The sequence below is a fragment of the Lagenorhynchus albirostris genome, chromosome 13 (assembly GCF_949774975.1).
Source record: "Lagenorhynchus albirostris chromosome 13, mLagAlb1.1, whole genome shotgun sequence".
Taxonomy (NCBI): domain Eukaryota; kingdom Metazoa; phylum Chordata; class Mammalia; order Artiodactyla; family Delphinidae; genus Lagenorhynchus; species Lagenorhynchus albirostris.
This window is the reverse complement of record NC_083107.1, coordinates 8,457,260-8,483,425: the sequence shown is the minus strand read 5'-3', so window position 1 is coordinate 8,483,425 and position 26,166 is coordinate 8,457,260. Positions and strand designations below refer to the sequence as shown.

General features: G+C 40.0%; 1 protein-coding gene across 1 annotated transcript in view; it reads left to right on the top strand.

Moving 5' to 3' along the window:
- Positions 1–6,122: 6,122 nt before the first annotated feature.
- Positions 6,123–26,166, top strand: part of VWA3B (von Willebrand factor A domain containing 3B) — a 213,765-nt gene continuing 193,721 nt past the window's right edge. Inside the window, exons 1-3 of the mRNA XM_060169018.1 lie at positions 6,123–6,187; positions 8,332–8,444; positions 15,904–16,131. Of these exons, the coding sequence (XP_060025001.1) occupies positions 15,936–16,131 (196 nt within the window). The 5' untranslated portion in view covers positions 6,123–6,187; positions 8,332–8,444; positions 15,904–15,935. The remainder of the gene's footprint in view (positions 6,188–8,331; positions 8,445–15,903; positions 16,132–26,166) is intronic.

Genomic DNA, 26,166 nt, shown 5'->3' with positions numbered 1-26,166 from the left:
TTGTTTGTGTAGACCATAATTTATTTACCAAGGCCTCTTGTTTGCAACTCACGTTGATTACAATTTTACACCATTATAAACCTTCACTTGTTATATATTTAGGTGCAAGTTTCCTAAGGGAAAAACTGCGCTTATCTTGATTAGTTATCTGCCTACAGCACAGTGCGTGGCTGTGTGAATTTAACTATTAAAAGACCAAATTTGCAATAAAAATGCAATTTTAAGGGAATTAAACCTCAAAAAGTATTTATCTAAGTGAAATTAAACATCAGAAAAGATTAGTTTTCTGATTTCTCATGTAAATTGCTTTTTGGACGACTGGACAGCATTCTTTCACCTATGGCTACAAATCCTGTTGAAGACACACCAAGGCTTTGCTTATTCTCTTGCATAAAAAGAAGAATTGTGACCAGGGCTCTTAAATACAATAACAAGGTCACAAAAAGGGTCTTCATTTTTGGTAAGCTGCACTCTCCGTGATTCTTACTGTAGTAGGACAGAAGGGTACACTTTACACCACTGGAATAAACAGGCTCTGGGGCACCCGTATCAGCTGAAAACATCACATAAAGCACTCTCCACATATGACTGTAAGACAATGCCATTCAACACATTACAAAAAGCTACTTTCTCAAAACAATCCCCTGTTCCTCAGGGAAGGTCTCTTTTAAAAGATGATGGTCACTAGACAATGGTGGTCTTGTTTACTTTTCTTCTAAGCCAGGCAACTGACCCCTTTTAGCTTGTTCAGTCTGCAAAGAAATCTTTTACATCCTTAACTGTGAGTCTCTGCGGTGGGAACAAAGAAGGATGCTTCCAGGGCAAAAGGCAGACAAGGGAGAGAGGAGGGCAGATAGAGCAGGACGTCATGGAAGTTCCAGTTGTGGCTCAGCCAAAGGTTAACACCCGAAGTTAAAAAGAATGTCCAGAGACTGCCCGACCCTGTGTTGACAAAGCCTTTGCCAGGCCATAAAGACGTCCACAAAGACCAGGGACACTGAGGGCTCGGTGGTAACAACTGTGTCAGGGACCATGGCATTGGGGCTCCTCCTCTCAAGGGAAACGTGCACAGTCAGGCCCAGGTCTAGGTTTACCCTTGAGCATGTGAAAAGAAGTCCCCTGCAAATCTTTGACTTTGAAAACATTTACAGAGAGAGAAGAGAAACAATCGCTGGCTACTTTCTTCTCTGGCAACTAGACGTTTGTCTACGACCAAAAGGAAGCTCTTTCCTGCGTCTGTCTTTCCCTGAAGGTTATGAAAAGCGCCTCCACTTCTCGTTAATTTTCTTATGATGATCCTTAAGATGCTGATGGAGAAATTTCCAGTAATCCCAGAATGATACTTGTAACCTTAACTTGGCCCATGGGTACCCCAAATGCATCTGACTTCACAATGGATCCAACACACCAGAGAAATTACAGTTCTGCCTCTGTCAGCAAAAGTTCATAAAGTCAGCTCCGTACACTTTGAAACATATGCCACCATTCTTTTTTTTTTAACTTTTATTTTTAAATAATTATAGACTCACAGAAAGTTTTAAAAATAGTAGAGAGAGTTCCCTGTAGTTTTCCCCCAGCTTCCAATATGAACATCTTATACAGCTAGATCAAAGCCAGGAAATTGACACTGACATTGGGACTACTGCCACTATTCATTTTGACTTCTGACAGCATAAGAACTGAAAGTCCTAAAACCTAAGAAAACGAATAAATTCCATCTCCACTATGGAGAACAGTATGGAGGTTCCTTAAAAAATTACAAATAGAACTACCATATGACCCAGCAATCCCACTACTGGGCATATACCCTGAGAAAACCAGAATTCAAAGAGTCATGTACCAAAATGTTCATTGCAGCTCTATTTACAATAGCCCGGAGATGGAAACAACCTAAGTGCCCATCATCAGATGAATGGATAAAGAAGATGTGGCACATATATACAATGGAATATTACTCAGCCATAAAAAGAAACGGAATTGAGCTATTTGTAATGAGGTGGATAGACCTAGAGTCTGTCATACAGAGTGAAGTAAGTCAGAAAGAAAAAGACAAATACCGTATGCTAACACATATATATGGAATTTAAGAAAAAAAAAAGTCATGAAGAACCTAGGGGTAAGACAGGAATAAAGACACAGACCTACTGGCGAATGGACTTTAGGATATGGGGAGGGGGAAGGGTGAGCAGTGACAGGGCGAGAGAGAGGCATGGACATATATACACTAACAAACGTAAGGTAGATAGCTAGTGGGAAGCAGCCGCATGGCACAGGGATATCGGCTTGGTGCTTTGTGACCGCCTGGAGGGGTCGGATAGGGAGGGTGGGAGGGAGGGAGACGCAAGAGGGAAGAGATATGGGAACATATGTATATGTATAACTGATTCACTTTGTTATAAAGCAGAAACTAACACACCATTGTAAAGCAATTATACCCCAGTAAAGATGTTAAAAAAAAAAAAAAATTCCATCTCCTGATAAGATCTACTGCTACCAGGTTCAAGTTCTCCACACTTCACCCTGCTCAGACTACTTTCGTTTTGTAATACCCACACCTTCTTTAGGCAGAGAAATGCAGTTCTTATAATCCCTCATCTTGAATACATGGAGCAGACCTCCCTTGCCCCTCACTCCCTGTGCCCAAGAGAGCCTTCCATCATTCTACCCGGAAGGCAAGGTGCAATCTTTGCGGGGGGTCTCCCCTGGTGCTGTACTTTAATGGTCTTTTGCTTTTTAACATTTTTGGGGAAATAATTATAGATTCACAGAAAGTGGCAAAAATAGTACAGAGGAGTCCTTGGTACCCTTCACCCAGTTTCTCCCGGGCACTTACTTTAATGTTCATTTGTTAGGTTACAACGTTTGGAAAAAATAATCAATTTCTGTTTGTTTGGGGGTTTTTTTAACTAGGAAATATAGAAACTTTTCTTTAAGTCCTTTCATCCAGTGAAAGAAAATCTATCATACCCAAGACTCTCTTATTCAAGTGACTGGGGCTAATTATTAACCAGTTAATTGAAAATGTTGGAACCATAAAACGATACACAGATCTTAGATACCTCATTTTAATTTGGCTCATGTCAAGATGTAAAATCAATCTTTTGGTATAGGGCTGTAGAAAAACTATTTGTACCTCAGTGGAAAATGATGTGTTGTCTATAATGTACTTTTCTGCCGTATCAGATTGATTCTGTAAATCTATAGTGTGGGTAACTGCTAGACATGCAAATTCTGTCCCATCTGGTAGAGATGGGCTTCCCCCTCTCCTGTGGAAGAACCAGTCTGTGTCTATTTGTATATTCAATTCAAAATTACTCCATGTAATTTTAAAAAATTTTTTCTTTGAAGCACTTATAACATCCGCCTGGTTCTTTCATTTGATGAGTTTAATAGAACCTTAACGTGTGTTCATTTTTATATCTGAATGAGAGTCATGATTTTACCTTTTTGTTAGGGTCAAGGCTACTTCCTTTGAGTATTTGTCTACTGTTGAGAGTCACTTCTCTTTTTTTCAAAAATCACACTCATAACATGTCACAGACAACAACGATTTCCAGTTTCACTCTCTGTAAAGTGGAAATAGAGCTTAAAGATTGGCAAGCTGAGTACTTCTAGATTTGTAGAACTGCTTGTTCCTTCCCCCAGTCACTTTCCCCCAGGGTGGGTTTTACCCATTCCTAACTCCATAGCAATGTTACTTAGTGACTCACCTCCATCTAGGACTTCCAAAGCATTCATCCTAAGTTTCACAGAAATAAGAACTTTTTTCTTTTGAGACAGGCTGTGATCTGGAACCTGGGACTCTTTGCTGCAGTGCTTGCACCTGGACAAATGTCTCCTCTAGCAACAGAATGCAAAGAAACTCTAAGGGACTAAAAATAACTGCACACATGCGCAGTTGGGGCGAATTAGGAACAACAAGACACAAAAAGGCCACCAATCAACTGCCGCTTCTGAGGAGCTGGGAGCAAAAGCAGGGTCCTGCGCATGATCCCTGCGCACGGCACCACCAAGGGGGTGGGCAGACCACCTAAGCCCCCCCTTTGGCCCCCACAGATCTACCCCCACCCTCGCCCCATTTAAGGGACCAGCTCACCCCTCCCCCAGCCCCCAGGGAGCGATCAAGGGCACCTGTTACTTGTTTTCGCTCCCTGGTGCTACAGCATGAGTCCCAGTAAAGCCTTGCTTGAATTCCTTGTCTGGCCTCTTATAATTTCTATTGATTAAAGAGTCCAATATAGATACGGGGTGTGTGTGGGGGAAGGGGGTGGGATGAATTGGGAGATTGGGATTGACATATGTACACTACTATGTATAAAATAGACAACTAATGAGAACCAACTGTAGAGCACAGAGAGAACTCTATTCAGTGCTCTGCAGTGACCTAAATGGGAAGGAAATACAAAAAAAGAGGGATATATGTGTATGTAGAAGAGATTCACTTTGCTGTACAGCAGAAACTAATACAACATTGTAAACAGCTATACTCCAGTAAAAGTTAATAAAAAAAAATAAAGAGTCCCAAGGACCCAGGTCAGTAACACTTTTAACACTTATATTTCATTAATTTATAACTTATATTTCACTATCTGGGGAAAGAATATTTCAGGAGGACGCACAGTAAATATAAAGGCCTGTTTGCACTCAGGTTAAAATTCTACTTCCATTACCCAGTTTAAAAAAATCAAATCTGGGTTGGGATGGGAGGAGGATTTTGTCAGTGACTGGGCCCCGAGCATGGCTACTGGTGATGTTTGGTTTCTCTGTGGCCCTCTGGACCAGCATCTTGGGTAGGTCCAAGGGCACAAGGAGACCTGGCCACGGCGAGAGTGGATTCTGAGCTGCTGGGAGTGTGCCGTCCAGGGCAGCCCTGGCAGAGTTGGCTTCACTGGGCCTCCACAGCTGTTGTCCATCGATTTGACTGTCTTCACCCTTCTTGTCAGGCTGTGGGACCTCCTTTAGTCTGTTTGCATTCCATCCTCTGGTTCGCAGCCAGGCTCCTTCCAAGTCTGTTCCATGTCTGTCCTAGCAGCTTGACGGACACCTATAGGAAACCCAGACTGACCAGCCCCTTCCCTGAACTTCCTTATTATCTCTCTGCAGCCCTTTTCCTCCAGGTGCTACTTTCCTTCCAGGTGTATTTCCCTGTGCTTTGCCCTTTGGGTCAGTACATTCTGGGTTCTCTGAATCTACACGCTTATACGTTATTCACAATTTGCTTTCTCCTCTGCATCCATGCTCATCGCTCTGGGCCCAGAAAGAAGTCTCCTGACTCATCTCCCACTGAGCTCTCCTTTCTTGAAAGGCAATGAGCTGCAGTTAAAGGCCCACCTCATATGCACACACGATAGTTCATCCAATTCCTGTCCTAGAGAGCTGAGTTCAGATACATGATGTTATTTTGATATACAGAATTTAAGAAGGGTAGTTTGTTTTCTTTCACATTTGTACCTTACATCACCCTGGGAGGTATGAAGGCATGTATGTTTTATGATCCCTGTCAAATGAGACATGACACATGAGAAAAATGATCAGAGACTGTAATTAACCTGACCAAGGTCACACAGCTAGTAGGTGTCTTTATTCAGTGCATGGGCCCCTTGGTCCATCATCTCTGATTCCTATACCCTACAAACTTCCTTTTGGTACACTTTGGATAGGATAGGTGTGGCCCAGGGGCATAAATTATTTTATTTTATTTTTTTTTAGAAATTATTTTATATTTATCAGTTTTCTGATGTTTGGTTTATAAGCCCCCAAATTGGAAGTTCTATTTAAAATGAAGGGCCATTGATTATAATAATCAAGTATATAGTCACTGAGATACCCATGTGTCCCAATATGTCCCAAATACTAGGCACCTAATTTTATACAATTAACAGGTACCTTTCACTAAAGGGAGACACAATCACCTTTTTGCTTCTCTATGTAAATAAATTTATTCTTTCACAGAATGGTTCTGTGGAATTTGTGTCTCACATTAGTCATCACTTACTTCTTGTCCTGTTCTTTCAGGAAATGTAGCTGGGGTCTTAAAGACAGGCTTGCAGCTTTGCATTAGCACTAGGCTTTCATCAAGAAGATGGAAAAGTTTTCAATAGAAGGAAGAAACCTACTAATTATGTATTCTTCTGAAGCCACCCTTTCAGTTAAAGAGTTCTTCAAAAGACAAAAAAGTGGCCTTCAGGTAAGGACTTTCTGGAGTTTTGCTTAAAATTTCACTGCAGTTAAAAATCAGTACTTCTCTGTCCATTATCTGTGAATGATTCAAGAACCAGGTTAATTTATCGGTCAGGAGGAAGGACACGTGTGAAACTGAGTAGGGTGAAGGGGAGAGCAGGCTCTGGGGCTTGGAAGGTGGGGGCAAACTCCTGCCAACTTAAGCAAAGAGATGGGATCAGGGGCTCCCTCTTGTGGGGGGCTCTGCGTGAGTGAGCCCTGGGGGGATCAGCTTGCCCCACGGAAGCCTCAGTCACAGCGGGATTCTCCACGTCCAGCAGGGCGGGGAGCTGGGGGAAGGAGCCTCAAGTAAAGAAAAAGGCAGCCGCCTTTCTCCCCGGGACCTCTGAGCTCTGAAATCTGAGTGCCCATTGGCCCATCCCCAGAGGCGGAGCAGTCATCCTGCCCCACCTCATCTTGCAATTCCTGCTCAGCCCCTCCCAGCAACCATGCAGGCTTTGGAAGGCATCGTACAAAGATGCCTCCATTTTTCTGTTTGAGATTTTATTTATGCTCTTCTCACTTCTTGAAAGGCACTGAGCTACAGTTAAAGGTCCTTCCCATACACACTTTCAAAAATGTTGAGACCAGAGTAGAATTATAACAGTTGAGAGGTGAAAGATGGGAGGGAGGCAAATAACCTCAGAAAGATACTTCAGGTGAGCCTAAGGCATAGCCAAAAAAACCCCGCAAACAAACAAAAAACAACCCGACAAGAGGCACACTTTTCCATAGCACTACATTCCTAGAGAAGCTTGTAGGGCATTTGAATTGGGGCTTATGGCAACATAATGGTGTCTTTAATAGATACTTTTAGAACATATAATCTTCAAATGATCATTATTATATTAGCATTTTACAAAAGCCCTTGGCATATGACATTATAAACCCTGTCTCTGTGACAGCATTTCTATTTGAGTAAGAAACTCTTAGTATATGATTGTAGCTGGACCGTGTGTGTGTGAGCGTGTGTGTGTGTTTTCTGAGTTTCCATATACTCCGCGTGCCCTTGCTGCCACGTTCCACCAGGCAGCCTCTTCTTTACTTTATTTCCACGTAGCACAGTGGAAAGCAGAGTGTGTTTGGCTGCAACTCTTTCTGACTGCTGTTCTCCAAAAGCCCAAGCCTTGGTTTATATGGCAGAGAGAAATTCCCACTGCCCAGTGACTATCCTGTGCTTCCCAAAGTTCCCCATCTCCTAGTAATGAGGTGGGGTCATGTGACTTGCTCTGGCCAATGAGTTGTGAGTGGAAGCAAACATATGACTGCATCAATATAATTGTGTGTGTGTGTGTGTGTATACGTGCGTATTAACATAAAATGTTTGCATTTGTTCTGTAACTTGATTAAAAAATAACTCAATAACATACCTTGGAGATCTTTCTACATTATTCCAAATAAACTTATTTTTTTTAACTACTATATTACAATGAGAATATACCAGAATTTCAACTACTTCCTTATTGATGGACATTTAGATGACTGCCATTATTTTGCTATCATAAAAACTCTTTTACATATTCTCAAGGAAACCAAGTGGAATAGCTTGGTAGAAAAGTATGTACTTTTACAGTTTTTTAAAAACTGATTTAAATAATATTCTCTTAAATTCAAATTATTGGTATTTTACCTGGGATTTTCACAATTAGATTCATCAGTGAGAATGTTGTAATTCGTTTAATGTTATCCTCTTCCTCTCTTTCCTCTTCCCTTCACTCCTCAAGAAGTGTGAGTATTGATCTAATTGGATCAGATTTCAGGATGCTGCTGGTGCCAAGGTTAGAGCGTGCAGCTGTCCACCAGGTGTGTTTCTCCCTCTGGCACTTAGCTCTTTCGCAAAGGGGAGAAGAGGGCAGCAAAACCAGAGCTTACCTCTTCTGGTGGGCAGAGCCTCTTCTCTCCTCCTCCCACCACATATTTGCCCCTCCAGGATTGGCAAGACGCCGGTAGAGAGATCTGAGCTTAGAAGGAGAGAGAGGCCCCAGCCTTGTGCCCAAGTCTTGTGCACACAAAGTGTTGCCAGGTCACCCTGCCCTAGGGTCAGAGGGCCCTAAAATGAGGAGATGTCTTATCTCCCATTGCCATTTCCAGTTTGTCTACTCCTCTCCTTAGGAACCACAAGACGAGGATGACTCAGCCAATGCAAGATTCAGGCCCATTCCTGAATATCGCTTCCATGTGATCAAGATCTCATCCCAGGAGTGTTGGTTTTGCCAGCTTTTGGTGTAAGTATCTATTTTGAAGAGTGATTTAAAATTTTCAAGTGTTTGGGACTTCCTGCTTAGATAAAATATTGTTCAAGTCTTAATTCAGCTATTGGGATACGACTGTAGACTCAGAGGCATCCAGTTCATTGAAAAGCCACACTGAGCTGCAAAGGGGTTGATTAACAGGAAGTGTGGAAGGCAGAGGCCATTAGAAAATGGGCCTGCTTTATGCCATTTAAAGTTGAAATGTGTTCTGTTAAAAGCCCATTCAAGTCCAGTGAGGTTTTCATTGTGGCATTAATATCCCGTTCTAAGGGAATACTGTACAGCTGAGACAGCAGAACATTTCTTTTGGAGAAAGCTAAAGCCAGCAACTGACCATCACAGCACGTAATTACGAGGGTGGGGTGTTGAGGCAGGCTGCCCGGGTTCAGATTCTCCAGCCGCCTTTTACTTGCTGAGTAGCTTTGGAGAAGTCGCTTGATCTTACGTCTCAGTTTCCTTGTCTGTCAAATGGGGATAATCATGGTATTTCCCTCCTGGAGTTTTTGTGAGGATTGAATGAAGTGATATATTTAAAGCGCTTAGAGCATTGTCTGGCATTCAAGAAATTCTAGCTATTATTTTTAAATGTCGAGTAACAGTGAACATAGTAATTGTCAAGGGCAGAAGAGTTATCCTTAAAAGCCCTGTTCCTCATGGAAGATGTTAGGTTGAGAGCCGCAAGCCTACATTCACTCCTCCAACAAAGAACAGTGAATTGAAGAATATCACAATATATGCAAATGTCTGTTTGGACTTTGCCCACCCCAACTATCTCAGGCAGCCCCTAGGTAGCCAAACTCCCTGGACCAACAGTGCCAACCAAGGTTCAAGAGCAACGGCTGCCTGATCCAGGTGCTTCACTCCCCACTTCCTCCTTTCTATTTGGGAATGCTACTGTGTAGCATTAATTCTCTCTCAGACTCTTTCTCATACATACATACAATTCTCTTGAATTAACATTTTAATTTTTCTCTGGTTCCAGTTTTTGTGGTGGGCTCAGGAAAATTGCTTTTCCTCCTTTTTTTCATCTATCATCATCCTTGCCCCTCACCCACCGAGATTCTAATCATGATCATAAGCCCAGCAGTGCCAGTGATGGGCTTGTTTAAGGAAAAGGAAAAACCATTCAACCTGAAAAGTAACCAGCACAAAGGTCAAATAACAATGTAAGGGCTGTCACAAGGCAGGAGGCAGTGCCAGGTGTGTGGCACTGACAACTGATGCTCTGAGTCTGGACAGGTGGAAAGAAATGATTGGGGCTGTTGTGTCCCCAAGGGTCAAGTGAAGACAGAGGAGCTTGAGCTCGCCCTGTAGGCCCTGGGCAGGTCTGTGGCTCCCAAGTTGTGGTGATCCAGGTGAAGGGGGTGTTGGAGTAAAGGCACGTGTGGTCAAAGGCAGGGACCAGGTTAGTCTTCCTGCTGGAGGGTTTGAGTTGTGGACAAAGAGGCTGAAAGTACAATACGGGCCCTGAATGATGAACTCAGGTTAGACATTACTTTAAGGATGGGAGTGAAATAATAAATGCCAATTACTGAGTTTGCTGGTAGGATACAAAATATCTGTAAAATGTAAATTCGAAACAAACGTGTGACAGTTCAGTCCAATGGCATATCACAACTGTGCTAAGACCAACAAACAAAAATGAGGTGAACCATCCTGTGGCTGGCTGAACTGAAGTCCATGTCAGCTTTGCAATACTTCAAAATGGCCTAAACTTCTGCTCAGTTATCTCTCTACAGTTTAAATAATTAATATTTAACATTTCCTAAGAATTTATGCTTATAGGCACATAAATGTAAATGACAGAAGCATAGAGTCATCTGCAGTGACTTGCATATAATTGGCAAGTGTCCCAGGGAAGGGAGAAGGCATGGGGTGAAGGTGGAGACAGGACTGCCTGGTGTGACAGCATGAGGCAGTGGGTTTGGCTCAGCGGATGCTGTGCGCTCCATCTCACCCACCTGACCCAGAAATATGAGTCTGGCGGGGTGTGGACAGCAGGGATTAAGGTGGCATTGGCAAACGTGGGCGTGGGCGTGGCCGTTGTGCTACTTGCCTTCTGAACAGAATCTTCAGTACTGCTGAGTTTTTGTTCGTTTTTTGGGGGTGTGGTTGGCAGATGTCATTTGCAGGGCCAATGGTACACCATCTACTACCTTTGCATAATGATTTATGATCTGAGATCAAACCTTTCCGTACTTTTAAAGTTATAAAGGCATTAAAAGAATGTAGGAAAAGTAAACCCCTGTAGATGAAGTAGACTTTTCTGTCGAGGACAGAATTATTCAGTTCTAATATTAACTATGTTTTATTAGATCTTTGAGCCTACAAATAATCTGGTCACTTTTTGAGTTTTAAAATCTAAGACACAGTTTAATATCCCAATACATATAGTAAAACAATTCTTGCCTGTGGGATCTCCTCTTAAGGATTTAAAGACGCTTTTCACAAGCACAATTTTATTTCCGAGTGACTGAAAAATCACAGACGCATATTTTGAGCTCTTTGCTTACTCGTTAAGGTACAAATAAAGTAAGAGAAAATAGTGCCTATAGGAATACTTATATCCAAAGATATGAGGAATTTTGGTAACTGAAGCGCCCTCCCCCGCCCCCCCCCACCAGTTGCAAATTTGCAAAACCGCAGCACACTGTCCTTCCAATCCGTCTGTCTCAGCTGGACCCGGTACCCAGTCCCGCGCCGCCCCACGGCGGAACCACCTGGGAGCCCCACCCGTTCTCCTCTGGCTCCGCCTCCACGGGGGCCGGCTCGGGAAGCCGCGCCTTGATTGGCGGTGTCCGAGCAACCGCGGCGACGCAGTGGTCCACAGGTCGCGCTCGGGTCACGGAGATATCGAAAAGCTGGAATCTTATTGCACCAAGCGCGGACCCTGCGCCCGCTTTTTCAACAAACGGGATGCGTGGCTTGCCTGTCCTCTCGGGCCAGACGGCTTCTCTAGCATGGGAGGGTGGCTGCTGAACAGGAATCGCCTTGTCATTCATCTGACAGGTTGCCTAGTAAGTGTGGGATACTATCCCCTCACGTCAGAACCTTTGAGGTGCCGAGGTTTCCAGCAAGCTGCGTAGGGAAACCTTGGGAGCATACAGTTTCCGAGCTGGACTAGCCCCCGCTTACAGATGCGGAAAGAGACCCAGAAAAGCGCAGCGACTTGCTCTGACTCACTTAACTAATTCCTACGAGGGTCAGACCCAGAAACAAGGGACCGACCCCTCCTATTTCAGAGCTCTTTGCACCATTCCTCATTCCCAGGGAAAGCTCGGTCGCTCTGGTAGAGAACCAGCTTAGAAAAGTTTTGTCTGTACTATAGGCCAGCAGTAATAAGGTGAAGCAGGTAGAGTTTTCCAAATATTTAAGCTGAATTAATGCATAATTAAGTCATGCACGGTCCCTCAACCTCTGACCATATAGGACCTGCTCTCTTAAGGCGTCAGGACTTCCACAGGGGCTCACCCCAGGACAGCCCTGGGGCAGCTCTTGGCCGCCTAGAACCGGCACGCCCTAGCAGCCCCAGGCTGGCTGTACACGGAGCCCCTAGTTACCTTGGTTGGGACCTATTGGACTATGCCAGCTTAATCAACTTTATATTTTTTCCCCAAATTCTGCCTGCCCGACCCTGCCTTCAGCTCAGACTTTCACTTCTTTATTTATTTTTTTCTTTTTTCCATTTATACTTTTTCTATTTAGGAAACCCCTTTCTATTTCCCCAAACTTTGGCTCTTGGGATAGCTTTTAAAACTTAGGGAAGTGCTCAACTGGGATTTGTTGTTTCTAACTTCTGGGTTCCTCTATATTGTAATAACCTCAGAAGAAGAAACTGAATTATAATAGGAATAATAATAGCATAGTAATATCTGGGAAATGTCTGTTTAAAGAGACAGCTGTTTCCTGCCCTGAGAGTCTTTGCCTTGTTTGAAGATCAGGATTCTCAGTAATTCTGAGCAATCAATTTAATTCAACTCAACACCTGTACAAAGTACCTGCTGTATATCAGGCACTTTGCTGAGGACATTCATGTAGTTTGTCCCTGTAGTCATTGAACCTTCTTTCAATCTAGGGAGGACAAACCTGAAGCGGCCAAGGCCATATGGGTGAAGTATCAAAGCAAAAACTAGGGCTTTCCCAGGGGGAGGCTGCAGAAGGTTGGTGAGAGGATCTGGAGAGTCTTAATGAAGGAGCAGGGTTGGAAATGGGCCTTCAAGGCTAAGATTCCATGCAGGAGAACGACCTGAGAGCAGCTTAGATGTAGGAAAGCAGGAAGGCTGTGTGGAAGGGTTGCTTTGTCAGTTTACTTGACAACTTTGCTCTCGAAGGCTTCCTTGCTCTGACAGAGTAGCTCTTATCGCATCTGTGTAAATGATCCCTTCTGTCGGAGGTGCCCTTTCACTCCTTCCTTCTTTGTTTTCTCTGGATAAGTTCAACTTTCCAAGCTTTCACTTCCAACAAAATGGGTATTCTCAAGCTGAAAAGCCTGAAGGATCAAGATCTGAATTAGAATGACTCATGTGGGTTCTCTGATCCAGTAGAGCCAACCAGACATAAAAAACAACTTTTATTTAAAAAAAAATCATTCGAATGCAAAGGAGACTGGGGCATACACCTTAGCTGGAGGATTCAGTTGTCTTTTGTTTGGAATTGAGAACACGTCCCTTTGGCTTAAAAACAAAAGCTATGACTCTTCTGAGATCTTCTTTAAGGTTCCAAATCCAGTTTAGTAGTCTTGACAGTTTATGTAGCTGTGCTCCCTTTTTAACCTAGGGCCTGTAGCTTCCTCTAGTAAGAAGACTACAGGAGGTGGATGAATGTGTTTGAGAAGGAGAAAGATTAACTGGAAATGGTGAAATAGTGAAAAATATTCTGGGACTTCCTTTTTCTTGTTTCTGTAGGAACCACTGGCCAAATTTAAAAGTTCTTCAGCTGGCAGTCTCTGTTGGACAGATCTCAAAAAGAGAGTAGAAGCGTATTATTAGTCTGCCTTCCTTGCTCTTTTCATGTTCTGTGATTCTAAAGGAGGAGGAGCCCAAACTTCATAGCTTTGGGGACATGGTGGGTAAAAAGAGGCTTCGAGAGGGCTTCCCTGGTGGCGCAGTGGTTGAGAGTCCACCTGCCGATGCAGGGGACGCGGGTTCGTGCCCCAGTCCGGGAAGATCCCACATGCCACGGAGCGGCTGGGCCCGTGAGCCATGGCCGCTGAGCCTGCGCGTCCGGAGCCTGTGCCCCGCAACGGGAGAAGCCACAACAGTGAGAGGTCCGCGTACCGCAAAAAAAAAAAAAAAAAAAGGCTTGGAGAAAAAGTGGGTATATGAAACAAAGTACTAAAGGGTAATGACTGTTTTTTTTTTTAGCTTAAAAACATCCATGTATTAGCTCACAAACATGCAGTAATATAAAGGGTAATGACTTTTAAGGAATTTATTTGTACATAGTTCTTACCAATACATCAAGTGCTCACCCACACATAACTCATGTATTGCCACATTTGTTCCTTGCAGTGGACCTGGGAGTTAGGGTGTATTACCAATGTAGAGAGGAGGAATCGCTTGCCTGAAATGGCAGAATGGACCTACACAGAGTTGTCATTCTAAATCTTCCCACTCCTACACGATGCTCTCCAAGATACTCTTGTAACATTCTCATCAAATTGAGCCCTTGTAGAAAGATCTTCACCAATAGCATGGGTTTGTGTACCTTAGGAATTCAACATATATGGACAATACAAATTCACATAAACCTTAAAATAGAAATCATTATCTTTAAAAACTTGAAAATGATAAGCCAGGAAGTTTATTGAGCCTGAGCTCTGATAATAAAGGTTAGTGCTCTGTCTTCAGTGAGGACCCAGGAGCCCTGATGGACAGCAGTCTTACTGGAAGGAATCAGTAAGCTTGTACCATAGGACCAGGCTGGAGGTCACTTATCGCCATGGCAGAGAGGTTAAGAAATGGCTTTGACTTCTGCCTCTGCTTTACTGGCTATGGGTCCTGAACAAGTTCTTTAAATTCTTGAAGCTTCCAATTCCTCAAAGGTAAGTGGGGTGATAGCAGTGGGTAACGGATACCATGATGAAGAATTTGTGGGTAGTGTCTTTAAAAAGCTCAGTTCCTGGCCAACAAATGGAAGTTGCTGCGGTTGGTTTCATTACTGTAAAGTTCACAGAACATAGACTCTGGAGTGGGTGAGAATCTCAGCTACATCCCCCACCAGCTGTGAGAACTGGGCAAGTTAGTTAAGCACTCTGTCTTGGTTTCCTCATCTGTATGATGGGAATAATAGTCTACCTACCTCATAAAGTTATTGTAAGGAAAAGTATATACTACACAGAACATATATAAAGTTAAATAAATGTTTGCTAATAATAATACTTCTAACTTCTTTTCACAAAACCTCCCCAGCGTGGGTCGGATTGATTTCTGTTTGACTGAATTTGCATGTCATAACACTGATACTTTCAGAAAATAGGGTTAGAGTTTTAGAAATGGGAAAAGCGAGTTTTTCCATTGTTGAAAAATGTTACATTCCAGGGAAACACATTTATATGCATTGCACATTCTAGATACAGAGGGAAGCAGAGGTTTCTACTCTTTCTCCAAGTCATCAGGCCCTGCCTGAAGTTGCAATGAGTGGGTTAAGATTACATTACAGTCAGGCTCCTCCTTCCCTGTGTGTGTACCAGCTATGTTTAGGCAGGTCTGGATCAGTTCAGTGTGTTGTATATTGCATTGGGTCTGGTTGGTCTCAGAACAGCTTGGCTACATGAGCCAGAACGTTTAAGTACAGCTTTCGAGTGAAGTCCCAAAGAATGAAACGTGGGAAGGTGAGTCCCTGTATTCTATCAGGGCTGAGCCTCTGTCTGGTTGCCCCCATGTCCCTAGCTCCCAGTTAGCCACTCCACCTGAGAAAAGGTTTGTTTCCTTTCAACGTTTTATCCTCTTCATCCTCTTTGGAAGAGAAAGGCCAGGTGTGATTATAACTGGAATACTGATGTGTCATGAAGGTTCAGGAGCGAATGTTTATTTTCCAAAATGGAAGAGTTTTGTATTTTTCTGATTATAAAAGTAAATCTTGTCTTAGAAATGTTTAAGTAGTGTAAAAGTTTAAACAATATAGAAAAGGCAAAGACTACACGTGCTTCCACCACACAAAGAAAACTACTGTAAAAATTGGCACACATCTTTCTAGATGTTTTTCTGAGTGTCTGTGGGTATACACATGTAGACATTGAGTTTTATGGATACCTTTTAGCCATACGTGTAGATACTTTCTTTGCCAACAAATATACAGTTTGTATTATAATTTTTACCTGATAGAATTCCAGTGAATGGTTGCACTGTAATTTATATTAAACCAATCCTTGGTTGATGTTAGATTGTTTCCAAGTTTTCGGGAAGTCTGATGTTGACAATTGCCCTTACAGGAGGTCCCTATGACTTAGATCCTAGCTCAGAGATGGAGGTACCAGGCTCATCTTCCACCATCTCTGAGCAGCAGCTGCGGTGGCAAGAGGGACTGAGCCACGCCAGAACAGACTCGGCCAAGCAGAGTCTCATCTCTTCTGAGGAATGGCTTCAACTGCATGGGCTTAAGAGCAACAAATTGACCTTGAAACAGATTTTGTCACAGATTGGATTTCCACGTTGTGAAGGTATAATACTCACAAAGCAACACTGGCTGGAAAACCCAACCAGCATGCTGCCCTTTAGCCTTTGACGAGGTCGCATCAGTTCTGAAGGTCCCTCAAAAGCACAGGTCTCTGAGTTTATCTTGATCTCACATCCTTATGGGTAAAAAAGGTTTGCACACGGACCCCCAATATATGTATCAATATATTATTTAGATGTACAATCATCAACCCACATATTAAATATTAATAATGCTTAATTTCATTCTTTCTTCTTCTAAAGATGAAATAAGAAATAAATAGGAGTTCTACCCCTTGTACCCGCAGATGTCTTGCTCACCCCCTGGCCTATGCAAACCCTTCTGGACGCTATGGATGAGAACAATAGCTGTGTGTGGTTTCAGGGAGAACGTGCTATTTTCCTGTTGTGACCTGCCTGTTAAAGGTCCAGTATTTTCTTAAATGTCTTAGTTAGAATGTTAGTTTTCAACTCCCAGGAGTACCGCCCTCCAACAGGGAGTATGGAAACGTGTGAGGGTTTTTTTTTTTAAAGGACATGTTGATTTGAGTCGCTACTGAAATGTAGGGCCTGGGGACCAGAGATACTGAGTGTCTTACGTTGTGTGATTGCCCACCCATTGGGACTGTGCTGGCCCACATTTCAGTAACACCCCACCTGAGGGAAACACTCCTTCAGTCAGGGCAATTTTCATTACTAGGATTTTATTCTGAATTTGTCAATTAATTAATCAATTAAACGTATTTTTTGAGCAGCCGTTAATACTGTGTTTTTCACATTTTTCACCAGTTCCCTTGACAGCTTTGTTCCATGCTGGTAATAAGGAAGATCTAGGGGATGTGGGCGTTACAGACTGATCTGGGGGCCCATCCTAAGGGCAAGGCCTTGCTCTTCAGGGCTCAAGCTGTGCCTTCTTATTTATCCTTCCACAAAGGCTAGTACAGCCGACCCTGTACCATCTAAATACCTTTTAGATGTGGGGGAGTCTGCGAGAGTCAGGGTCTGTGGGATTCCTTTATAAAGAAACAAACTGAAAGCAGTTTTATCTCATGTTTCAAATAATTATAATTCAGTCATTAATATTAGCAAAATAGCAATTCTTTATATTTTGTCAAGGAGTTTTCCATTTAAGATCATGAAGGATATTGCTCCGTAATTTTCGTTTCATGTCCTTGTTAGGTTTTGGCATCAGGGTTATGCTGGCCTCATAAAATGATTTGGAAGTATTCCCTTCTCCTCTATGTTCTGGTGGTGTTTGTATATGATTAGTACTATTTCAACTTTAAATGTTTGATAGAACTCACCAGCGAAACTTACCTGAGCCTGGAGTTTATAGGAAAAGTTTCATAAGAAATTCAGTTTCTGTAATTGACGTAGAACTATTCAGGTTTTCTGTTTCATCATGTCAGTTTTGGAAAGTTGTGTTTTTCAAGAAATTTGTCCCTTTCATGAAATTTGTCCCTTTCATGAATGTTTTCTAATATATTGGCAAAACATTGTTCAAAATATTCCCTTAACATTTTTTAAATACCTGTAGAATCAGTAGTGATGTTCCCTCTTGATATTGATAATTTGTGTTTTCTCTCACTTTTCTTGATAAGTCTTGTTAGGGGTATATCATACCTCTTTTCAAAGAATCAAATTTGGGGTTTGTTGATTTTTTTTTTTTCTGTCCCTTGTTTTCTATTTCATTGATATCTGCTTTGATATTTATTATTTATTTCCTTCTACTTACTTTGAGTTTAACTTGTATTTCTTTTTCTATTTTAAGGTGGAAACGTAGATAATTGATTTTAAATCTTTCTTCTCTTCCCGTATAGGTATTTAAAGTTACAAGTATTCCTCTAAGCATTGCTTAGGCTGAATCGCAGACATCTTGATAGGTGGTGTTTTCATTATTATTGAGTTTAAAGTATTTATTTCCTCTTTTTCTTAGATTCATATTCTTAGATTTCTTAGATTCATAATCTTTTTTCTTAGATTCATGTTTTTTAAGAAATGCGTTTAATTTCCAAATATCTTAGGACTTTTAAAGATATCTTTTTTGTAGTTGGATTTCTAATTCACTTCTATTGAGGTCAGAGAGCATCTCTTAGTCTTTGAAATTGACTGACATTTAACTTATGGCCCAACGTGTATCTTGCTGCACATTTCATACATGCTTGAAAACAATGTGTATTCTGCAGTTGTTAGGTGGTATCTATAAAGGTTAATTAGGTCAAGATGCTTGATAGTATTGTAGAGATGTTCTATGTCTTCAGTGTTTTTTTTTCCTAGTGGATTTGTCCATTTCTCCCTTTAGTTCTGTCAGTTTTGTTTGTGTAGTTTGAAACTCTAAATGCATACACATTTAAGATTTTCATATCTGTCTGATGAATTGGCAAATTTTAATAATTTTGAAATGTCCATCTTTATATCACATGGTAGTCCTTGTTTTGACATTTACTTTGTCTAATATTAATATAACCACTACAGCTTCCTCGTGCTTCATTTTTACATGGCATATATGTTTAGACTCTTCACTTACAAATTATCTGTACTCTCTGTCTTTAAAGAGTGCCCCTTTAACCCAGTCTCATAATCTGTCTTTTAATTGTAGTTCGGGTCTCTACATTTAATGTAGTAATTGACTTAGTTAGATTTAGGTTTACCATTTCACTGTTTGTTTTCCATTTGTCCCATCACTTTCTTTCCCCTCTGTTTCTCCTTTCCTGACCTCTTTTGGGTACATTGAGTATTTTTGTATTTCATTTAATTCTATTTTTATTTTCCATTTGAATTGCAATAGGATTTTAAGGTATACCGTTTTTTAAAAAATAAAGTTTTTTTTAAAATTTTTATTTATTTTATTTTTGGCTGTGTTGGGTCTTCATTGTGGTGCGCGGGCTTCTCACTGTGGTGGCTCCTCTTGTTGTGGAGCATTGGCTTTAGGCATGCAGGCTTCAGTAGTTGTGGCACACAGCCTCAGTAGTTGTGGTGCGCGGGCTCAGTAGTTGTGGTGCACAGGCTTAGTTGCTCCACGGCATGTGGGATCCTCCCAGACAAGGGCTCGAACCTGTGTCCCCTGCATTGGCAGGCAGGTTCTTAACCACTGCGCCACCAGGGAAGCCCAAGGTATACCTTTTTGCATTGCATTTTCAGTGGTTGCTCTAGTGATTATATCCATAACTTGTCACGGTCTGGTAAAAGTTAGCTTTGCACTACTTCATGTAAAATGTAAGACTCCTGTAACAGTATAGCTCCACTTATCCCCCACACCTGTCCTTGGTGTTATTGTTTTAGTATATTTTATTTTTACATATATCATAAACCTCACAATCCAGTGTTATAATTATTGCTTTAAAAAGTCATTTGTGTTTTAAAGAAATTGAGTGGGAAAAAATAGCATCTTAAAATCCACATATTTACTGTTTATAATATTCATCCTTCCTGTTAAGATTTGAAATTCCATCTGGTGTTTTTTCCTAAAGAATTTCTTTTAAGCATTTCTTGTAGTGCTGGTCTGCTGGTGACAGAGTTTTCTCAGTTTTTGTTCATCTGATATTGTCTTTATTTTTTTCTCTTTTTTTGGATGATTGATTGATTGACATTTTTAAAATTCTGAAATGATATATTCACAGGAAGTTGCAAAGATAATATAAACAGATCCCACATACCCTTCATCCAATTCTCCCACTGGTTACATCTTATAAAATCATAGTATAATACCAAATCCAGGAATTTGACATTGAATTAGTCACTGTCTGTGACTAATTCTATGTAATTTTATTTCCTGTTTAGATTTGTGTAACCACCACCACAATCAAGATACAGAACTGTTTATCACCACAAAGATCTCCCTTGTGGTACCCCTTTATAGGCATACAGATACTCTATCTCCCAAAATCCTTAACTCCTGGCGACCACCAGTCTGTTTTTCACATCTATAATTGTCTCATTTGGAGACTGTTTATATATATGGAATCATATAGTACATGACCTTTTGGGATTGGCAGTTTTTTCACTTGGTATTATTTCTTTGAGGTTCGTGCAAGTTGTTGCATGTATCAATAGTTTGTTTCTTTTTATTACAGAGTAGTATTCCATGGTATGGATGTACCACTGTTTGTTTAACCAGTCACCCATTAAAAGACGTCTAGGTTGTTTCCAGTTTGGGGATATTACAAGTAAAGCTGCTATGAATAATTGTTTACAGGTTTTTATGTGAACGTAAATTTTCACTTCTCTGGGATAAACGCCCAGGAATGCAATTGCTAGGTGGTATGTTAAGTATATGTTTTGTTTTTATTTTGTTTTGTTAAGAAACTTGTCAAACTGTTTTCCAGAGTTGTTGTACTATTCACATCAGTAATATATGAGGGATCCAGTTTTTCCACATCATATCAGCATTTGGTATTGTCACCATTTAAAAATTTTAGCTGTTTTAACAGTTGTGTAGTGATATTTCACCGTGGTTTCAATCTGTATTTCCCTAATGTCTAGTTTTGTTGAATACCTTTTCATGTGCTTATTTGCTATATATCATCTTTGGCAAAATAAATGTTTCTTCATGTCTTTTGATTGTTTTCTAATTAGATTGGTGTCTTAAATGTTCATTATGTATTCTAGACAGAAGTCCTTTGTCACATACGTGTTTCACAGATATATTCTCCTAGTCTGTAACTTCTTTTTTCATCCTTTTAACAGTTTCTCAGTGCACAGGTGATGAGATCCAATTTATTTTTTTTCTTGTATAGATCTTGCTAAGTCTCAGAGTTTTTCTCCCCCTTTTCTTCCTGAAACTTTTATGATTTTACACCCTACATTTAGCCTGTGATTAATTTATTTTTTGTATAAGGTTGATTTTTTGGGACTATGGATATCCAATTTCTCCAGCAACTTTTATTGAAAAGACTATCCTTTCTCTTTTGAATTGCTTTTCTATCTTTGTTCAAAATTAGCTGGTTGTACTTATATGGGGCTATTTCTGGGTCCTCTGTCTTGTTCTATTTATCTGTATGTCTGTCTCTCCACCAAACCCCATACTCTTGATTACTATAATTATATAATGTCTTGACATTGGGTAGACTGATTCCTCCCTCTTTATTCTTTTTTCACAATTGTCTTAACTACTACTCTATTTTCTTTGCCTTTCCATATAAATTTTAGAATAACCATGTCTGTCTACAAAAATATTGCTGGGATTTTGATAGGAATTGCATTAAACCAGTATATCAATTTAAGGAGAATTGGCATCTTTACTATGTTGAGTCTTTCAGTCCATGAATATGGAGTATCTCTTCATTTATTTACATCTTTGATTTCCTTCAACACCTGTCTTGTAATTTTCAGTGTACAAGTATTGGACATGTTTTGTTAGATTTACTGCGTATTTCATTTTTCTGAGCAATTATAAATGAAACTGTATTTTTGATTTTGGTTTCCACATGTTCATTGCTAGTATGTAGGAATATGGTTGATTTTTTAATGTTGATCTTTTATCCAGTGACCTTATTGAACTCACATATTAATTCTACGAGGTTTTCTTTGGTTGTTGTTGATTCCTTGGGATTTCTAGGTAGACCATCATGTCACCTCCAAATAGGGAAGGTTTTTTTTTGTTTTTGTTTTTTTTCGGTACGCGGGCCTCTCACTGTTGTGGCCTCTCCCGTTGCGGAGCACAGGCTCCAGATGCGCAGGCTCAGCGACCATGGCTCACGGGCCCAGCCGCTCCGCGGCATGTGGGATCTTCCCGGACCAGGGCACGAACCCATGTCCCCTGCATCGGCAGGCGGACTCTCAACCACTGCGCCACCAGGGAAGCCCGATAGGGAAGGTTTTTATTCTTCCTTTCTGATCTATATGCCTTTTATTTCCTTGTCTTGTCGTGATGGCTAGAACTTGCAGTATTAGTTTGAATAGAAGTGGTAAGAGTAGACATCCTTACCTCATTTCAGATCTTAGGAGAAAGCTTTCAGTCTTTAACCATTAAGTATGATGTTAGGTTTTTTGGTAGATTAAAAAAAAATCAAGTTAAGGAAGGTCCCTTATATTTCTAGTTTTCTGAGAGTTTTTATCATGAATGGGTGTTAGATTTTGTCAAATGCTTTTTCTGTGTCAGTTGAAAGGTTCATGTGATTTTTCTTCCCTAGCCTGTTAATTTGCTTGATTATATTGATTTTTGAATATTGAACCAGCCTTGTATCCTGGAATAAACATGACTCCATCATGTTGTATAATTTTTTTTTATACTATATATTGCTGAATTCTACTTGCTAATTTTGTGTTAAGGAGTTTTGCATCTATATTCACGAAGGATATTTGTCTGTAGTTTCTCTTTTTTTATACTGCCTTTGTCAGATTTTGGTATCAGGGTAATGCTGGCTTCATAAAATGAGTTGGGAAATGTTCCCTTATCTTCTATATTCTGGAAAATATTGTATAGAATTTAATTCTTTCTGTGTTCAGTAGAATTATCCAGGGAACCTATCCAAGCCTGGGGATTTCTTTTTCTAGAAGTTTTTAAATTACAAATTTCTTTCCTTAATAAGGTATAGGACTATTCAAATGATCTATTTTGTACTGAGTGAGTGGTGGTAGTTTGCATTTTTTGAGGAATTGATTCATTTCATCTAAGTTGTTTAATTTATGTGTGCAGAGTTGTTTGTAGTATTCCATTATTCTTTTGATTCTGTAGGGTTTTAAGTGATAGTCCCTGTTCCATTCCTGGTATCAATAATTCATGTCTTCTCTCTCTTTTTTTTTAAATTAATTTATTTTATTTATTTTTGTTGTGTTGGGTCTTCGTTTCTGTGCGAGGGCTTTCTCCAGTTGCGGCAAGCGGGGGCCACTCTTCATCGCGGTGTGCGGGCCTCTCTTTTTGCGGAGCACAGGCTCCAGAAGCGCAGGCTCAGCAGTTGTGGCTCATGGGCCTGGTTGCTCTGCGGCATGTGGGATCCTCCCAGACCAGGGCTTGAACCCGTGTCCCCTGCATTAGCAGGCAGATTCTCAACCACTGTGCCACCACGGAAGCCCTATGCCTTCTCTCTTTTCATCTTTGTCAGTCTTGTTAGGGGTTTGTCAATTTTATTGATCTTATTAAAATACCAGTTTTTAATTTAATTGATTTTCTCTATTTTTCTTTGTTTAATTTCATTGATTTCTGCCTTGATCTTTATTATTTACTTCTGCATGCTTTGGATTTTATTTTGAACTAGAAACTATTTTCTAGTTTCTTCAGGTGGTACCTTTAGATTATTGTTCTGGGACTTTTCAGCTCTTCTTGTGTCAGGATTTAGTGCTATAAATTTCTCTCTTGAGACTGCTTGAGCTGTGTCCCTCAAATTTTCATATGTTGTATTATCATTTCATTATCAATTCATTTTATTGTATATCATTTCAGTTAAGAAAGTATTTTTTATTTCTGTTGAGACTTCTTTGATTCAAGGACTTTTTTTTTTTTTTAGAAGCATGTTATTTAGTTTCCAAGAGTTTGGAGATTTCTCTCATCTTTTTAAAATTTTTTTTCTCTTTTTAATTTCTATTTTAACTTTTTTTTTTTTCAAACTCTTGTGTCGAGGGCTGACTTTCAATAGATCGCAGTGAGGGAGCTGCTCTGCTACATACGAAACCCCGACCCAGAATCTCTTATCTTTTTGTTATTGATTTCTAGTTTGTTTCCACTGTGGACAGAGAACATACTCAGTTTCAATTCTTTTAAATTTTTCGAGGTTTGTTTTCTAGCCCTGGATATGGTTTACCTTGGTATATATTCTGTGGTACTTGAATGTGTATTCTTCTGTTGTTGTATGGAGTATTTTTTAAAATAAATGCCAGTTAGATCCTGTTTATTCTTGCTGATTTTCTGTTTAGTTATTCTATCAATTGTTGACAGGAGTGATATTGAAATCTCCAACTATAATTGTGGATTTGTCTGTTTCTACTTTCAGTTCTATCAGTTTTTACTTTACATATTTGCTGCTCTATTGTTTGGTGCATGTACATTTAAAATTGCAAAGTCTTCCTGGTGGATTGACACTTTTATAATTATATTATGTGCTCCTCTATCCTTAGTAATAGTCTTTCCTCTGTAGTTTACTTTTTTTATATTATATGGCCAATCCTGCTTTCTTTTTTTTTAATATTTACATGACTTATCTTTTTTGTCCTTTTACTTTTAACTTATACATCATTATATTTGAAGCAGGTTTTTATAGACACCTTATTATTGGGTCAGTTTTTAAATCCTCTTTGCCAATCTCTTTTAATTGTTGTATCTAGACCAATTATATTAAATGTAATTATTTATATGTTAGAGTTTGTTTGACATTTTATTTTTTGTTTTCTGTTGTTTTCCTCTGTTTTCCATTTATTTCTTTTTCTTGCCTATCTTTGGGTTACTTAAACATATTTCAGAATTTAAAAAAATTTATCTATAGTATTTTTTGAGTATCTCTTCACACAGCTCTTTTAGTGATTGTGCTAGGTATTACATTATAAATATGTAACTTATCAAAGTCTACTGGTGTCAGCATTTTATCAGTTTGAATGAAGAATGGTAACTATTTCCCTTTATGTCCCTTTAATCTCATTTATAATATGCTTTATTGTTTATCTTCATACATTGAGAATCACATTAAGCTGTACTATACTTTTTAATTCAACGATCAAGCAATTTAGAAAATTCAAGAAGAGAAATCTGTTTTATTTACACGTATTTATGCTTACTGTGTTCTTCCTTCCTGATGTTTCAAGGTTCGTTCTTTTATCATCTCCTTCCTGTTTATAGAACTTCCTTTATTTATTCTGTAAGAATAGCTCTGCTGGCAACATTTTTTTTTCTTTGTCTGACAATATCTTTATTTCTTCTTCATTCCTGAAGAATAATTTCACCAGATCTAAGATTTGGGGTTGACAGTTCTTTTCTTTCAGCACTTAAAAGACATTGTGCCACGTCCTTCTGGCCTCTGTGATTTCTGATGAGAAATCCACTGTCATTAGAATTGATTACCTATATTAGTATGTAAATGTTTTTACCCTAATGTTTCTTTATTCAGTTCATTACATCTCCTTTATACACTTTCATATCATGTCCTCATTTTTAATCTCTTATGCATTTTACATCTGTTGATATTTATCATATTGGAAGTTAAAACTAAAACCCTTAAAAATATTTATTAATTCATTTAAAAGTAACAAACCCATTATATGTTAACATAACATTTTTATGAAAAAAATGTTTTTTAAAATAAAAATGGTAGTGAGAAGAGTGGCACTGTTTTACATTTTTGCAAATCCCTTTAATATTTGTCCCAATAGAAAACAGCTAGATTCTCATATCTGCTTTTTAAAAAATAACAGCTTTATTGAGATGTAATTCACATACTATACAATTCACCCATTTAAAGTGTGCAATTCAATATTTACAGATATGTGCAACCATCATCACAGTCAACTTTAGAACATTTTCATCACTGCAGAAAGAAACCGTGTACTTCTTAGCTATGCACCCTGCCCATCAGGCCCCAGCCCAAAGCAGTCTACTTTCTGTCTCTATAGATTTTCTTGTTCTGGACATTTTATATAAATGGAGTCATATAATATGTGGTGTTTTGTGACTGACATCTTTTACTTTAAAAAAAATTAATTAATTTTTGGCTGAGTTGGGTCTTCGTTGCTGCGCATGGGCTTTCTCTAGTTATGGCGAGTGGGGGCTACTCTTCATTGCGGTGCGCGGCCTTCTCATTATGGTGGCTTCTCTTGTTGTGGAGCATTGGCTCTAGGCACGCAGGTTTCAGTAGTTGTGGCACACGGGCTCAGGAGTTGTGGCTTGCAGGTTCTAGAGCGCAGGCTCAGTCGTTGTGGTGCACGGGCTTAGTTGCTCCACGGCATGGGGGATCTTCCCGGACCAGGGCTCGAACCCGTGTCCCCTGCATTGGCAGGCGGATTCTTAACCACTGCGCCACCAGGGAAGTCCCTGACATCTTTCACTTAATGTGATGTCTTTAAGATTCATCCATGTTGTAGCATGTACCAGAACTTTATTCATTTTATGGCCAAAT